At 52.5% G+C, this 17,076-nt stretch overlaps 3 protein-coding genes across 3 annotated transcripts; 1 reads left to right on the top strand and 2 right to left on the bottom strand.

The window, feature by feature from the left end:
* Positions 1-1,040: 1,040 nt before the first annotated feature.
* On the bottom strand, positions 1,041-4,919 carry NKAPD1 (NKAP domain containing 1). Its single transcript, XM_051638502.1, has 5 exons — positions 4,825-4,919; positions 3,795-3,895; positions 3,119-3,274; positions 2,532-2,585; positions 1,041-1,664 (listed from the first exon to the last, which is right to left on the bottom strand). The coding sequence occupies exons 1-5, from the start codon at positions 4,891-4,893 to the stop codon at positions 1,142-1,144; spliced, it is 903 nt and encodes a 300-aa protein (XP_051494462.1). The 5' UTR covers positions 4,894-4,919; the 3' UTR covers positions 1,041-1,141.
* A 435-nt stretch (positions 4,920-5,354) lies between these two features.
* PIH1D2 (PIH1 domain containing 2) lies at positions 5,355-7,521 on the top strand. Its single transcript, XM_051638501.1, has 5 exons — positions 5,355-5,525; positions 5,614-5,737; positions 6,138-6,383; positions 6,765-7,030; positions 7,145-7,521. The coding sequence occupies exons 1-5, from the start codon at positions 5,364-5,366 to the stop codon at positions 7,289-7,291; spliced, it is 945 nt and encodes a 314-aa protein (XP_051494461.1). The 5' UTR covers positions 5,355-5,363; the 3' UTR covers positions 7,292-7,521.
* Positions 7,522-8,202: 681 nt separating this feature from the next.
* DLAT (dihydrolipoamide S-acetyltransferase) lies at positions 8,203-16,770 on the bottom strand. The gene is made up of 14 exons (XM_051638496.1): positions 16,491-16,770; positions 16,149-16,250; positions 15,794-15,918; positions 15,558-15,714; positions 14,499-14,625; positions 13,981-14,165; positions 13,302-13,464; positions 13,049-13,116; positions 11,905-11,997; positions 11,704-11,811; positions 11,127-11,242; positions 10,700-10,862; positions 10,427-10,563; positions 8,203-9,669 (listed from the first exon to the last, which is right to left on the bottom strand). The coding sequence occupies exons 1-14, from the start codon at positions 16,719-16,721 to the stop codon at positions 9,540-9,542; spliced, it is 1,905 nt and encodes a 634-aa protein (XP_051494456.1). The 5' UTR covers positions 16,722-16,770; the 3' UTR covers positions 8,203-9,539.
* Between the last annotated feature and the right edge of the window lie 306 nt (positions 16,771-17,076).

Here is a 17,076-nt window from a genome sequence, read left to right as displayed (position 1 = left end):
TGTGAGCAGATGAGGGGCAGCTGGCTCTGAGGAAGGGCTTTTTCCAAACCTTCTGCATTGGAAGGGAAAACAGGGACAGTCAGCAGGACTTGGAAGGAGAACCTTGACACTGCTTTGTGGCTGTTGAGTGACAGATCACACTCCCCACTGCTGCCTCCTTCACTCCATCTCCTCCAAACCCTCCACAGCCCCCTGGGCTGGTCAGGCAGGAACACACAGCCCAGGGACAACACCAGGACCACCTGGAGTGCTCAGGCCTGTGCTCTGTCCCTGGGCTTCACCCCAAAACCACGACAAAAGCATCAGACACATCTGGATGTCTTTATTTTGTTAAAAGGCTTGGCTGTTCAGCTGCAGGGAGAGCAGCCCCAGTACCAGTTCCTCCAGCAACACGCTGGGCAGACCAGAGACAGAACACAGCACCCAACCAAGGCTCCTCTGCCAGCACCAATGGTTTCAGCATCCCTCCAGAGAGAGTGAAGGAACAGGAGACACAATGGCCAGCCCAAGGCAGGATCTGGAGAGAGGTCTAGAAGGAGCAAATGCACTGGTGTGTCTTCTTCATCATGCTGGAAGGAGTCACAGCACCTCCAGCTGCAATCAGAGGAATTCCTTCCTGCTCCTTCCTGTGTGCACATCACCACACAGGTCTGCTTCTGCTGGAGGATGGGAAGACAGAGCTTCCATAGGGTTAAATCCAGTGACATTTCCTGTGTTATCACACTTCTGGTCTCTCCAATCTCCTATTGCAAGTCTGGGCCATTGGTCTGGTAACCCCAACAAGAGCAACCTGTTAAAACTGACTTTAAAAAAAAAATAAAATAATACAAATGGTGCAAACATTGTTTTCCCCCTGCAGGCAGCCTGTCCTGTTTTCCTGCATCAACCTGGTCACAGAGAAAGAATCTGAAGTTGACAGGACTAGCCAAGCTGTGAGACAAGTAACTGCTCCCCAGGTTTTCTGGAGGTCAGGTCAGTGAAGGGGGCTTCTGCAGGCTGCCAAAGCTCAGCTTCTCTCCTGGGGGCTGGCAGGATGTGTGTAAACCACAGTGTTGGAACAAGTTGTACCATGGGGCAGTGCTGAAAGAGAAATACCTGCCTCTGTCCTCTGCCTTATAGTTTGAGCTGCAGCCCAGACTGGTCAGTCCTCATCTGAGCTATCCTCTGATTTCTCATCAGTGGCCACTTTCCAGTTCTTCCTCTTGCTCCTCTTCTCTGGCACCTCATTCTGCCTCTCTGACACGGAATTGTGACGTTTCTTCCTCTTTTTTGGGAGCCGTTTCTCTTTCCTCTCCTCAGATTCACTGTCCTCAGAGCTGCTGGTGCTTGAGCTGCTTGCATGAGAAAAGTCACTTTCCTGCCCAGAAGAAGAGGTAGGTTCCCTGGCAGGCACTTTCCTGGTCTTTTTCTTACGCTTGTGTTTCCCTCTCCGGGTGCTCGCAGTCTCCTCCCCCGAGCACTCGCTCTCCCGGGAAGAATCTGATGATGTTCTCCCCTGCTCCTTTTTCTTTTTCTTCCTCTTTTTGTGTGATCTCTTTTTCTGCTTCTTCTTGTGGGATCTCTTGGTTTTTTTCCTCCTGTGTGACTGGCGGGCAGGCTGCTTCCCCAGGTGAGACTTCTTCTTCCCATTGACAGCCTTCTGTTCCTCTGCTCCTTGCTGGTCACTGTGAAGAGAAGAAGGATGAGCCAGAGGCAGCAGAGGCAGCTCAGCCTCTCCTGTCTCAGTGCTTTCCCCAAGCCCACCCATTCCTTTGGCTGCAGCAAGGACCAGCTGTTTTGACAGACATGGTAGCTGCATTTTAGTTTCAAGTGCTTATCAACACTCTGGGCCCACCCTTTACTAACACCCCTGCTTAAGATAGTGAAGCCAGAGCCAAGCAGAATGTGTCTTGGAAGCCACTGGGTGATGGAAACTCATCTAGAGCAGGTTACTTCAAATCTGAAAGCCTGACAGATCACAGAACCACCACAGACTGGTTTGGGTTGGAAGGGACCTTAAAGATCATCTAAATCCAACCCCCCACTAGTTCCACCTCCCACTAGACCAGGTTGCTCTTTGTACTTGATGTTGTCCTTGATGGTTCCTGGGTGTAGTTTAAGCACACCTCCTTCTAAGACCTTGCAGCACAGCTAATCTCTGCAAGGATTTATATCCTCCAAATGAGGAGAATCACAGGAAATACAGGTGCAGTGTAATGGAAAGGAGAAGCTGGAGCTGAGAGGGTGCACACTGAGCTGATTTGGATTCATCCTACTGCTCTGTTGGCCCAGACAGACCTTCCAGATTCACAGCATTTTAGTAACTCAGGCAAAAGCTGAATGTCTCATCTCTGCAAAAGGTACAAGACTCAGACAAGGGGGAACAACATCAACGGGCTGGGTCCTTCTCTGTTGTTTGTCTGTAACTAAACAGGGCTGCTTTATACTCAAGGCTGATCTGTATTCAAAACTTTAAACTCAAGTCTGTAGAATTCCCTGCAGAACCTGGCAGAGTTCAGTTCCTGGATACACAGCAAGCATGCCTGCCTTACCTGTCTGTATCAAATTCCTCAGGGTACAACTCTTTATAGCCACTGTGACCCCATCTGTAAGAAAGAACCATCTATTAGAAACAAAGTCTTTAAGGAATGACTGTAATTCTGAACAGACAGAGCCACAGAGTGACCATGAGCAAAGGGCTGTCAGAGCCTTCCCAACACAGAAAGGAATAAGACTGATTTGGTTGGTATTGTTTATTTAAACACATCTCATGTCCTCAGCCTCTTTTTCATTTCTAAGAAGGGAAAACTACAACTCCAATTTCTTAAAAATAACCCTGGAGAAGAGCCCTAACTTGTATTCCTTGAGGGGTTTTTTGAGTCCCTTGGGCAAAGCAATAAATGCCAAGCTTAGGGCTGAGCTTTTGCTGCTCCCTGTGACTACAGATAAACTCATACCAGGTCTTCTGTGATACTGCAAGAATGTGTGCATGTTATTTATTCCTTCCCAAACTGAGATCAAGCAGATAAAATAGTATATACACACCAAAAAAAATAATGCACTTTTTGGTGCAGGACTTCAAGAGAGTGTTTTAATCAGAGTTCTCATCAGAGAACATTCATTCCCTCCCCCTACAGACCTGTCTGGCATGTTGGCTTCACATTCGTAGAGCTTTTTATTCCAGGATCGGGCCCTGAGGAGATCATCTTCATCTGGGTCAAGAAACTGGGAGTTCCTGGTTTTCCAGTCAGCCCTGGGACCCTCCTCGTCGAAGCCGTCGCTGCGCATCCGGCTGCTGCAGGGAGACAACACCAGCCCTTCAGCTGCCCCCTCTGAGGGGGGAACTTCCTGCTTAGTCCAGCCAGAAGGGCAAAAAAATCCAGCAGGTCCATCTATGCAAGGAGAGCAGCCATGGTTTGGAGCAGCAGCCACCACCAGCAGCTCTCACAAAACCAGCTGAGGAGCCACAAACGTTTCCCCGACTGAGCAAGGCAGAGTTGGAGGGAGGGGTTGTCCTGCCTGGCACCACAAGAGCAGCTCCCATGGGATGGTTTGGGATCACCCAGATCCAAGCCATCCACTCCCCACCAGGCCAGGCTGCTCAGTGGTGTGTTTCCTACACATCTGGATGAAGAGATAAAAGGTCAGGCTTCAGGACTTTTATCCAGGGACCCAAGCGAGGGGAGAACAAACGTCTCCAGAGTCTGTGCAGGCTCCATTGAACAGTCACCCCAGGATGCTCCCACATTGTTGGAACACAAAAGGTTCAACAACTAAGTCCAGAAAATCACCTCCTCCCCACAGCTAAAACCCACCTGGAGGTGTCTGACAGCATTCTGCTCTGCCTTTTCCAGTAAGTCTCTTCTGTCTGCTTCTCCCACTCCCTGATTTTCCACATTTCTGTCTCTTCCTGAAGCTGAAAGTCACAGAAAGGAAACAAGTGTAACAGGTCCCAGTCCAGCACTCCTGCTGACCAGCTTCAGAGCAAGCTTCCCTGCCACCTTCAGGCAGGTTACTGTGTCCAGCTCTAACCAAGGTGACCAAAAAGAGAGTCCCTTGGTGGCCATACCCTAACAAAGCACAGCATGGCACCAGAAATGGTGGGTTTGCCTGATTTTGCTGCCTCAGCTGTTCTGCCTTGTCATCCCCCCCCCCTTCAAACACAGGGGCTGTTAAGAGAACTCAGGACACAAATGAAATCTGGAAGGACCAAGCCAAGAGGGGAAGTTCCAGCACAGCACGGGAACACACAGTGTGCACACACCGAGTGGGCTGGCACAGATTTACCTCTGTGGACCCTGAGTGTGAAGGACTGACATGCCAAACACACGAGATAAACGTGTTGGAGCTGCTGAGCTGTGCCTGGAACAGTTTAGTTTGCTAAAGTTACCGGGGTTTTGTTGCTTGTTGGTGTGAAACCTGCCCCCCCGCCCTGCCCGTGGGCCTCCACACGGAGCCCAAGCCCTGTGGTGAGTTAAAAGCACACACCCCGCGGGGAGGAGGGGGAAAAAAACCCCAACAAGGAACGAAACCAACCAGCGGATCATGAATTCGCCGCTTTCCACAAGGCAAACCCGTCACGTTCCCGGCAGCCCCGAGGAGCAGAAGCTTCGCCCAGGGCCGAACCCGCTGGGGACAAACCCCCGTGCCCGCGGGTAAAACACCCACGCCCGGACCTCACCCAGCGGCCCCACAACTGGGGAACAGAACCGGGCGGGAGCGCAGGGGAGCCCGAGGGCGGCCCAGCCGCTTTCCAGCCGCTTTCCAGCCCTGCCCTGACCCCCCGGGGGCTGCTCGGGGCCCTCCCGGCGGGACGGGAGGACAAAGAGGCCGCGCCGGCCCTACCTTGTTGTGCGCGCCCGTGTGCCGGATGACGTTCCGCAGCAGCACCTTCCCCACCGGCACCCGGGACATCCTCCGGCCCCCCCAGCCCCGCACCGCCCCCCCCGAGCCCCGCACCGCCCCCCCCGAGCCCCGCACAGCCCTCCGAGCCCGCCCGGGGGTCGCTGCCGGGGCCAGGCCGGGCCGGGCCTGCGCTGCGCTCCGCGCCGGAACGGGTCCCTCCCCGAACTGCCTCCCCCCCCCCCCCCCAAAACCACACACACCACACCCCCCCCGGGGGGCAGCGCGGGCCGGCGAGCTGCGGTCACGGCGGGGATGAAGAACCTGCCGGCGGCTCCTGCGGGATCCCGAGGGCAGCCTGAGGGCGGTAGGAGGGCGCGGGGGATGCGGGAAGGGGATACGGGGGGGGGGGGGTCAGGGCGCGGAACGCGGGGCCGAGCGCGGAACGCGGGGGACGGGACAGGCCGGCGCACCCGCGGCGCTTCCGCCGGGCGTTGCCAGGCAACCGGCGCCGCCGCGGGGAGGCCGGGATGGCGGCCGGGATGGCGGCCGGGCCGCAGGCCGCGCAGCTCTGGGCGCTGCTGGACGAGCTGGCGGAGAACGACCCGCGGGCCTACGAGCGGCTCCTGCGGCAGCAGCGCGCCCGGGCCGCGCGGCTCCTCGCCCCGCCGCGGCCTCACCTGTGCCTGCGGGCGCGGTGCGGGGTGCGGGTGCGGGGAAAAGGGGGGGTGGGGGGGTGGGACACACACACACGCAGGGCGCGGGTGAAGCGCTGAGCTCGGTGTCTTGCAGGGCGTCGCCGGGAGGCCGGTGTTCATCAATATCTGCAGCTGGGAAAGGGTCCCGGCGCCGCGCAGCCGCTGCGGCCCCGCGCCCGCCAGCGCGGGGCGGCTGGAGGAGGGCTCGGCGGGAGGAGGTAGGGCCGGGGGCTGCGGCGGGACCCTCGGGAGGGGCGGCGAGGCCGGGATGCTGGCGAGCCCGGCTCCGCGGGGACTCGACGCGAGCCCCTTCCGTTTGGAAACAAACAAACCAACCAACCAACCAAACCCAACCGCGGTGGGAACACAAACGTTGCGTCTAAATCCTGAGGAGGACTCGGGAATCTCGGTGGACACGGCCAGGCAGGCAGGATGGGCTGGTGTTCCCGTCCTGCTCTGGACACTGATCAGCACGGGGAGAGGTGGCATCTCTGGGCAAGGCTGATGGAAGCAGCTCAGCCCGCAGCCACAAACTCGTTCCCTTTGCCTGTAAACCAAGTGATGATAAAGAAACCCCTCACCCTGTAGCGACAACTGACACCTCACTTGCCTTTCCAGACCTTTACAGCGTTATAGATGTTGCCTATAACCCAGATGTTCTCCAGAGGGGAGAAGAAAACCCAGAGAAAATGGAACACTTGATCCGTTTGACTCTCAGGTTCGTGGAGGAAAGGTGCAACCTTCCCCTGTCTCACCTGTACACCAGGGAGCCCTTCAGACTGAAAGGGAGCCTGGAGGCCATGCAGGCACGGCTGGAAGGAAGGCAGCTGCCACCTCCCCCCTCCAATCAGGACACAAAGCAGGGTATGTAGAGAAGATCTGCAGCCCCTTTTGTGCACCCATCTCTGGTGTTGGACAGCTGGGAAGCTGTGGTGACACTGGAACAGCAAATTCCCTCTTTCCTGTCACCTGCTGGCCATGGGAACTCTGCTGGGGTTTGACCTTTGGAGGTGGCAGGGTTCTCCTGCCCCAGCTCGAGTCAAAAAAGGTGGCTGCAGGGATCAGTATTCCAAAAAGAACTTTTAACCCGTTGGCAATAAATCCCAACTCGTGGGGGAGAGAGAAAGTGGCAGGAAGTCTTCAGCTGACAAAACTGCCAATTAGAGTTAATTGTCTTATTTGCCAAGTGGTGTGACAGGACAGCTCTTAGTGATACCTGTGCAAAACCTTCCTTTTTCTTGAAAGAACTGACACTGGAGGAGCTGCTGCACTGTCTGGGAGCTGAGGAGTGCAGCAGAGCTCCTGTGCTGCTGAGGGAGGAGCGGGAGCCTCGGGCTGAGGTGCCTCTGATCCAGGAGGTCAGCAGGGCTGGGAGAGCAGAGCAGCCCAGAGCTCCTGCCCACGAGGTGATCACTGTGAAGGATGCAAACCAGAAACCCCTCCGAGTTGAACTCAGGATCAAACTGCCCCAGCTCAGCTCTGTTGCTGAGTGTGATCTGAGAGTTTCAAAGGTGAGGCAGCAGGAAGATTCACCCGGAGTTTTTCTTGGCCGGTATCCAGGAAAATGCTCCCTTTGCTGCCAAATAGTTAACCAAGTATTTCATTTTTATTTTTTCTTGGTTTAGGATGATTTGATCATCGAAGTTCCTGAAAAATACAAACTGCACTTAGATCTGCCAGAGCTGGTGGATGAGGAAAGAACTACAGCAACATTTCACAAGGGAAAAGGGGAATTGTTGGTCTCAGCACCAGTGCCAGGGGCAGATCCTTAAAGGCTGCCTTAAGCTCATGGGCAAGATGACAACAGAACAGAATTCCAGAAGGAGAATCCCAGCTTTTAGCTAGTGATGAGGTTTTTTGAATGAGTTTCTCATCTTCAGGGGGGAATACCCCAAATGCCTGTAGAAGATGCACGTAGGAAAGGAAGTCTGGGTGAATCACCCAACTTAGGGAAAAAAGTAAGATTGTAAATATTAAAGGAGAACTTGATTCAAGAGCCATGAATGGACACAGTCTTGTCATAGAGTCATGGAATGGTTTGGGTTGGAAGGGACCTGAAAGATCATCCAGATCCAACCCCCTGCATGGGCAGGGACACCTCCCACCAGCCCAGGTTGCTCCAAGCCCCATCCAACCTGCCCTTCAACACTGCCAGGGATGGGGCAGCCACAGCTTCCCTGGGCAACCTGGGCCAGGCTCTCACCACCCTCACACTCCAGAATTCCCTCCTCATGTCTCACCTCAATCTCCCTCTTCCAGTTTTCATCCATCCCCCCTTGTCCTCTCCCTCCCTGCCCTTGTCTCAAGTCCCTCCCCAGCTTTCCTGGAGCCCCCACTGCAGCAAGGAAGCCAGGATGATTATTAAAGTTCACCACAGCAATAAAGCAGGGATTAGTCTGGAACATTTGTGATGACAACTGAAGGTTAATGGGGTGAATTTCACAACCTGAACAGCTCTGCCTGTGCCCAAGCAGTGAAGCCACACACGAGTGAAGAGAAAAAGCACTGGAACATGTTTTAGTAGTTGTCAATTCCAAACATTTAATAGGACAAAGGTTCACCAGAGACGAGTCTGGAACCAAGAGATTTTTAGATCATTAAAGAAAACAACCCAAAACTTTAATGCACTTATTTTTCTTAAGCCAGGCATGAGAACCAGGTACCACAGCAATCAGACATTAAATAGTTCCCACAAAAATATTTAATTCCCACAGTCTTTTCTTTCAACATCTTTAGAGTTTTGTAGAACTTTACAGGAGACAGTATTTAATGCAATATACAGAATTAACAGATCAGCTGTTCTCTTTTAACTCCTTCCCCCCTATTTCATCCTCCTGGTCACTTGATAATAACTGCACAGTCGTCCTTTTTACATGAGCATTTCCATGTGGAAAGTGGAATTTCAGAATGTTCAGCACTGCACCCCTTTGAGGGTACAATGGCTGGGGTAGCTGGACACCAGCCCAACAAACCACTGAAGCTTTTTACATACAACACACACATGGACAGCACATTCTGCAGCCCACTGAGGCTGGGATAACATGGACAATTCAGGGAAGAACCACACTACCAGGGACTAACTTGGAGTTTCCTATGTTAGAATGGCTGGAAAAAAACCCACACAAAATTCCAAACATTCAAGTCATCACATGATTAACATTTGCCTATATTTGGGTTCCAACACCCAGATTCTCCTGAACATCCTGCAAAACAGTGACTTCCTTGGCATCAGAGTCTGGTGGGAACTTAGCAAGAGGAACAGCAAAGTTGAGTGAATGTCCAGGAGAAGGCACCACATTCCCTGTGGGATCTGAGAGCTGTGACCCCACAGGTACCCGTGCTCTTTCACCTCACTTTAAAGTGCTCAAAAGGGATCACAGAGCTGAGAAGGTCCAGCCCAGTGCCAAATTCCAAGGCAGATTTGGAATGCTAACACTTGGCATCTGAGAAACCCTTCCCAGGTGCTTCAGTCCCTCAGTGCATCCGGGATACTCACCCACCCCAGCAGGAGAGCAGGATAATAAGGGAATTCACCACCTCCTAACTTGCACATTTCAGTTCATCTGAACTCCTGTGAAGAGATGTTTTGTCACTTGAATTTCTGAGAACACTGAGGTCATTCAACTGCTCTGTATGCACCCCCTGCTCACCCTAGTTCAGCAGCAGCCTGCACACTGCCTGGATCACCTGTAAATCTGGGATGCTGAACTCTTGTTTTGGAGGAGTTTGCAAGTTAACCAACTGTATAAAAATACAGTATAGCTGTAATATTGCTCTGAAAAGCACTTTTGCAAACTTTTTTTAACTTTTTTTTTTTGGTTTTTTTGTTATTCTGTACAGACTGGTAATAACATTACCAGATAATATAATACATATTTAAAATTAAAAAAAAAAAAAAAAAGGAGGGGGGGGAAAAAAAAAAAAAGGAACTCTTTTAATAAGTCTGAACACTAAAGTCTAAATAGCTTGTTTCAAACAAAAACAGTGTGACCCAGGAAAATCTTGCTGGCATGGTTGAGATTATAGCAGCATGGTTACAGGCTTCTCAAGGAAACTCTTGAATTCAGCAAGCCACTGGGCTCCAACTGCTCCATCCACAACACGATGGTCACAGCTGAGTGTCACAGACATCACACTGGCCACATCAAATCTGAAAGAAGGAGACAAAAAAGGGTAAACCATCCTCTGCAAGTCACTGGGGAAGCAGAAAAAAAACTTCTGGCAGAGAACTAGCAATAGCAGCTGATGCTTGATGATAGGTATTTGTCCCTGTGGGCTTCTAAATAAAATATCTTGTAGAGCAGATCATGATCCTTCCTTTTCTACAATTATGAAACATATTTGGATGCTCCTTTTAGGACATAAAGCTCAGCTTTCCTTCCAGCACCAGAACAGCTCTACATGGTCACAGAAGAGCTATTTTACCCAGTTTACTGCAGTTTCCCCACGTGTCACTGAGATACCCAGAGTGTGGACAAGTTTAACTAACCCAAACATTCCCCTGCCAGCTCCAGCCCCAAGCAAGGTGACACTATAGACAGGAGTTCTGATCCACCCCTCATGCTTTCCTTAAACACAAATATAAGCCAGTAGTTAAAAAGGAACAGGTGTCTAAACTGTTCTGGATCCCAGACTCTTTTCCACAGCTTCACTCTCCCCCTCAAAGAAGGAAACAGCCTCTCCTTCACTTGCAAAGATTTTTCAGGGATAAATGTATGGCAGATCACTCACCACTCACTGCATTTCTCTTTCATGTCTGCATGACCCTTTTATACAGGATCTCACTGCACAGCAGTGTGTCAACAATTCCATATATTTGTTTTAAATTACACTCTCATGGAAAACAGCCATTATTTCAAAGTCTGAATTCAGAAGTTCAGTAGCTGCCCAGTCAGATGGACACTTACCCCTTCTCATTATCAGCTGGCACCAGCCTCTTCTCTGAGGAACCAACTGCAAGGATGCAGGCTTGAGGTGGGTTGATGATGGCAGAGAAATTCTTAATCCCATACATTCCCAAATTGGAAATGGTGAAAGTCCCACCCTGCAAGAAAAACACATTCATAAAAGCTGCCTGGGAATATTAAAGTGTGGAATGTTACTGAACGTGGCTGAAACATCCCAAAATGGGCTCTGCTCCTTCTGAGCAGAAGTCAAGGGCAGCAACCCCAGTGTCCCACCTGGAATTCATGAGGCTGCAGTTTGCCCTCCCGAGCTTTAGCTGCCAAAGAAGCCACATCCTTGCTGATGGAAGCCAGGCCCTTGATGTGTGCATTAAACACGATGGGAGTGATGAGCCCAGCAGGGGTACTGACTGCAACACTGACATCCACCACGTGGTTTCTGCAGGACACAAAGGACAGGCCAGTTACTCCAGGAAAAAAACAAACCAACCCTTCAGAACTCTTCAGACAACTCTCCATTAACGTTGCAGCAGTTATTTCACCTCACACACCTCAGACACAAGGTTCTTAACGCTGTCAATGCCTCTCTGCATTATACCTGTTCCCCTCACTCCCCAAAGCCCCAGCAAAAGGGCTGATATTTTGCCATGAGCTCTTTACTGAACAAAGAAAGTTTCTGGCTTCGACCGTACCATAAACTTACTGCCTAATAACTGTGTCCATCCACGAGGAATTTGCCTCAGGCACCTTCAAGCAGGCCAGAGCAGAAGCTTTAATGATGAAGTCATTGACAGAAAGCTTAATGCTATCCGAGACCACCTGAAAATAAAGGGATTTGAGGCATCAGTTTGTCCCTTGGGCATTATGTTTTGAAGAACATGTTAGAAAACAATGACACAACAGCATCAGTATTTGAAGAGCCAAGGTCATTTAGGAGGTGAACACATCCTCATTAATTTAAGAAGGTAACCTCTTTTGAACATGTTTTTCCCTAAACTTCGAATTACTGTTTTGCTTAAACTTTCCACCCTTTTTACTCTTAAGATTTCCAGCTGGAAGAGCTGACCACCACCAACCAGAGCACAAACCAGCCCTGCTGGGAAGTCAGAAATCAGTGCAGGGCACCTGGGTGAAGTCTCATTCACAGACAGCCCAGAACTGATCCACAACAGCTAGAAGAAGGCACTGAAAAGGCTCTTTTTTCCCCAAGCCCAAACAACACGACCACCACCATGCAGGGAAGGCAGCTCTCCCTGCAGCCTCTCACCAGGCTCCTTTACCTGATTGAGTTCTTTCCTTAGCACCAGCACTTCTCCCATATTTACATCAATGGAAAGGTAGTAGTGAGGTATTGTTTGTTTGGACTGCATCAGCCTCTGGGCAATGACCTGCAGGGAGACAACAGGAGGGAGGGAAATGCATCCATCTGGGAAATCTGTGACTGCAAATCACCTTGGGCAGGGGTAACACCACCTTCTTACCCTCCGGATGTTGCTGATGGGGATATCTGTGAAGGTCCCCACTGGTGCTGCTGCAACAGCAGCAGCTGCAGGAGCTGCCTCTGGTGCTGGGGCCTGCAAGCAGAGAAAGGGACATCATTCCCAGTGCTTCCCAGTACCAGGGTGATTTGGAACGTGGGACAAGTGGGTGCCTCTTGCTTCAGAGCAGCAGATCATAGAATCATGGAACGGTTTGGGTTGGAAGGGACCTTAAAGATCATCTAGATCCCACCCCCTGCATGGGCAGGGACACCTCCCACCAGCCCAGGTTGCTCCAAGCCCCATCCAACCTGCCCTTCAACACTGCCAGGGATGGGGCAGCCACAGCTTCCCTGGGCAGCCTGGGCCAGGGTCTCACCACACTCACAGCAAAGAATTTCTCCCTCGCATCTCATCTCCAGCTGGAAACCCTTCCCCCTCATCCCATCCCTCCCTGCCCTTGTCCCAAGTCCCTCCCCAGCTTTCCTGGAGCCCCTTCAGGCACTGGAAGGTGCTCTAAGGTGTCCCTGGAGCCTTCTCTTCTCCAGGCTGAGCACCCCAACTCTCCCAGCACATTTCCATAGGATATTTCTGCTCTCTAGCCTCACCTCTCCAGTACCCACTAGGTTCTTTGTAAACCCTAGATCTGATTATTCAATGTGGCACTTGAGTGATTTAGAAATGCAACTTAGAAAAGCTCCTAGAAGAACAAGTCCTGCTTGGATTGACACTTCTCAGCAGAGAGGTGTGCTAGGGGGCACCTTCAAACTGCACTCAGGTACACACAAAACACAAGCCATGAAGAGATTTGTGGCAACAATGACAGCAGGCTGTTGGTTCCCAAGTTTGGCTTTCATGGTAAGTGCCTCTTCCCAGCACTGCTGGATGAGCTGCACTGAGCTCACCTCAACCCATAACCATGGAGGAACCAAGTGAAGGGCTGGGAGCACACAACTATTTTTTCCTCAGTGAAAATACCCAAAGGGACAAACAATGGAAGAAAACTCTGTGTTTCTGACAGGTAAAGCTTTACAACCCAGCCAGCCACCAGGGCCCACCCGTGGTCAGAACCCAGTTCCACAGAGTAACTGCATTTCCACCACAATCATCAGATGTCCCTTCTTACAGATCTCAAGCCCATACTCACTGGAGCGACCTTTGGTGGCACAAATGACTCCACATCCTTCTTTGTGATTCTACCATCTGGTCCAGTTCCTAAAAGGTTCAAAGGGAAAAAGAAAAACAATATAAAAAGACCTAAATCATTTGCAACGGGGCATTGCTTCTAGAGGTACTAGTTTTATCCAACAGAGAGGTCACTCAACCCCAGGACACAGCCAGGAGGTTCCTGGAGGTGCAGACACTGGGCAGTGAGAGCAAGGAAGGGAAGGACAACCCACCTTTCACTTGGGCAAGGTCAATTCCTTTCTCTGCTGCTAACTTCTTTGCCAGGGGACTAACCAGGATCCTTCCTTTCTGGGCAGGTGGCCCAGCTGTGGGGACTGCTGGAGTGGAAGGAACAGCAGGCTGGGGAGGAGGAGGAGCAGCTGGAGTTGCCACCACCTTAAACAGAGGAATCAAAGCCATTAGCTTCAGGATTATTCATCAAATGCCTTGAAGGCACAGAGAGAAAACAGCAACGTGGAATCACCAGGCAAGAAAATAGCAAAAATAGTCACTAATCTGAAAGAACTTGCAGGTTCAGGTTAGCTTCCCAGTGCCAGAAATTAAATGAGAGACTTCCTGGGAAGGAGGCAAATGAAGCTGCTGAACTACACACCAAAACCAGGTGAAATCAACAACTTCTACTCCCAGTTTTGAAGGATGAGGCACTAGTCCTGGCACCAGCAACAGGCTGGAGAAGAGATCACCATGAATTAGGACCTGCTCCAGGTTTTGGAGGGCAAACTAGTGATCCTTCCCAGGTCACCTGCCACCAACATGTGCTGGCCCTGCATTCACCAAACCATAACCATGATTGTTGGAGCCAGGGCTCCACTGTCAAACCAGGAGAGCAGCTCAGCTCAGAGCTCTGACTGGTCTCCATAACTTCCCTCCCACTCTAAGAATGGTCCTTACTGGTGGTGGTGGAGGAGGAGGTTGTGCCTTGATGTCAGTTACCACAGTGGCCTGGTAGTCAGCAAAGGCTGGAATATCAGACTCCTTCTCCACAATGATGCAGAGAGCTGTTCCTAGTGGCACATCTCTTGTTCCTTCAGGCACCAAGATTTTAGCCAAGTAGCCTTCTTCCTGCACTTCAAAGCCTGAAAGGTAATGAAACAGAGTTTGTTTTGTGCCTGATGCACCTGAAGGGTTCCTCTAAATGCTGCTTCTGAGGACTGTGGTAGCTCCAGCTCTCTCCTGTGTTGAGGAAGTAGAAGAATCCTTTTCATTGCAACTGGTAGAAAAACATCTCTGGGCCCTGCATGTTCCTGAGGATTGATGGAGACACAGAAATCTCTGTAGGAATTCCAGTGTCTACAGCCCTCCAGTGGGATGAGAAGTTAACCAAACCTACAGCTTCACAGCCTGAGCAGCCTCTGGATCCTCCCCTTTCAAGGGCACCTCACCCACTCTTGGCTTTGGAGCTGACTCACCTATTGTGGCCTTATCTGTCTCGATCTCTGCCAGTAAATCTCCCTCATTCAGCTTCTCCCCGACCTTCTTCTCCCACCTCTGCACTGTGCCCATTGTCATGGTGGGTGACAGGGCAGGGAGTGTGATCTGTGAAGCCAGAAAAGAGAAGAGAACCAGATTCTGGCAATCCCAAAGGTAGAGAAACACAGTTTTAACTCCTGACTGAAGGATGCCAACCCAGAGGGGCAGCCAGGCTTTAGTGCCCTCCTAAATCTGGCTCCACTACAGCTCAGTGCTGGGCCATGTTGCCACCCTGACTTCTTTTCACAAGAAAGCAAGCCAAAAGAAGCAAGAAATCTGGATCTCAAAGTAATTATTCCCATCCTCACATGAGGAGTGTCTCGCTAAAACAAATGCCAGACTAAGAAGCCTCCAATTCATCATTTGTTCAATTACCAACTTGGTCTCAAGACAAATCAGTCCCCACATGTATCACCTGTGGAATGAGGGGTAGTATTCCAGATGTTCTTAGTATGCCAGATGTTCTTCTTCAAAGGGATGTCACAGAAACCCCCTGCTACAAAGCACTTAAATGCAACAGTGGATGTCCACTCCAGTATCTCAGTGAGGTAAAAATATCACCCCCAAACACAGCTCATTATTAGTCCCCCACAGATGCATCTGGTGTGTTGATCAGAGCAGCACAGAGCTCTGCTCTGAGATGCAGGCAGGGCCCTCAGAACTTACTCCCACTTAACACAAGGTCTTTTTCTACCAGAACTGCCCCAAATCATGCCAATGCAGCAGGTTTTTCTGAACTGCATAACAAGCCTGGAGGTGCAAGTCTCTCCTCTACTCACAGCTGGGATGCTACAATCATTTCCTGGAATAAAAAAGACTCTGGGACCTCCCCTGACACCTGCTTGAAGGATGAAAACTCAAGTGCCACCCACCCCTGCAATTACAGCTAATGACTTCCCAATCCAGAGAGTATTTCTGAGAAAACACCCCAGGGCTAGCAATGCTAAAGAAAGCAAAAGAGTCCAACAAGCCTTTACCCATCAGCAGTGCTCTCTTACCTGCATGTGGGGAGGGTAAGAGCTGCCAGGAGCCTGAGGAGAAGGCTGAGCTGGTGGGGAGGGAGCTGAAGCTTGAGGGGGAGGCACTGAGGCTGCAGGGGGGGCTGAGGCTGCAGCATCCAGAGTGTAATTTTTAAAGGCATCAACATGCTCAGGCCTAGGAGAAGACCACAAAACCCATCACACAAGGCACCCCAGGAGAGAAAACCCAACTCGACGGGCAGCAAAATACATACTTTTCCACTGTGATACATATTATGGCCCCAATAGGAACGTCCCGTGTTCCTTCTGGCACCAGGATCTTGGCCAAGTAGCACTCCTCCAGGCTCTCAAAGCCAACTGTTGCTTTGTCTGTCTCCACCTTTGAGAGAGAGCAGGATATCAGTGCAGCAACACCCCTGGAAGAGGCCAGTGAGCTCAGAGCCTTCGGTTCTGGAAAAATCTCCCCGTGGCACCAGCTCTAGGAAGGGATTCCCTGAAGCAACCAGCTCCCAGGGGCTGAACGAGCCACCCGCTGCCCGCAGCACCTCCTGGGGACCTGCTCTCTGAACCCAGGACGAGGCAGCACGGGAGAAGGGGGGCTGCGGGTACCTCTGCGATCAGCTCCCCTTCGCCGATCTTGTCGCCCTCCTTCTTCTCCCAGCGCGCGATGGTGCCCATCTGCATGGTGGGGGACAGCGCCGGCAGGGCCACCTGCGGGGCAGGGCAGGGTCACAGCGCCGGGGGGGCACAGGGCAGGGCCCTGCAGGGCCGGGGCAGCCTGCGGGGCGGGGAGGGAGGGCCGGGGGGGGCAGAAGCGGCGGGAGAAGCGTCTCTGGGAGCGGGGGCCCAGCGGCGGGGCCCGGGGTGAGGGGGAAGAGAAGGGCAGGGGAAGGGCGAGGAGAGCGCAGCTCCGCGGAGGGCAGGCGGGGCGGGGGGAGGCCCGGCTCTCACCTTCTGGTGCGCCGGCAGGCTGCAGCGGCGCCGCGGGACCAGGCGCGGCCAGGCGGGCCCGGGCGGCAGCGCGCCGGGCCGGGGAGCGGGGCCGAGGCCCAACGGCCCAGCCCCGCAACCCCGCGCCGCCCCGCGCCCGGGCCCGGCCCCGCTGAGCCGGCGGCAGCCCCGCAGCCCCCCGGCAGCCCCCGCCGCGGCGCGGGCCGCCCGCGCAGCCACCACCCGCCACATGGAGCCGGAGGAGCCGCCGCAGCCGCTCGGTCACCTCCGGGCGCCGCACGACGGCAGCGCGCGGCAGCCGTCAGGCGCGGCGGGGGCGGGGGCGCCGCCTGCCGGCCGGAGGGAGCGCTGCTGCGGCTGAGCGCGGCGGGGCGCTGCTGGTTAGTGCTGCTGGTTAGTGCTGGTGATTAGTGCTGGTTAGTGCTGGTTAGTGCTGCTGGTTAGTGCTGGTTAGTGCTGGTTAGTGCTGGTTAGTGCTGCTGGTTAGTGCTGGTTAGTAGTGCTGGTTAGTGCTGCTGGTTAGTGCTGGGGGGGATTAGTGCTGCTGGTTAGTGCTGGGGGGGATTAGTGCTGGTGATTAGTGCTG

Source organism: Apus apus, chromosome 22 (assembly GCF_020740795.1).
Source record: "Apus apus isolate bApuApu2 chromosome 22, bApuApu2.pri.cur, whole genome shotgun sequence".
NCBI lineage: Eukaryota > Metazoa > Chordata > Aves > Apodiformes > Apodidae > Apus > Apus apus.
Note: the sequence above shows the minus strand (reverse complement) of the source record. Positions and strands in the feature narration are given on the sequence as shown.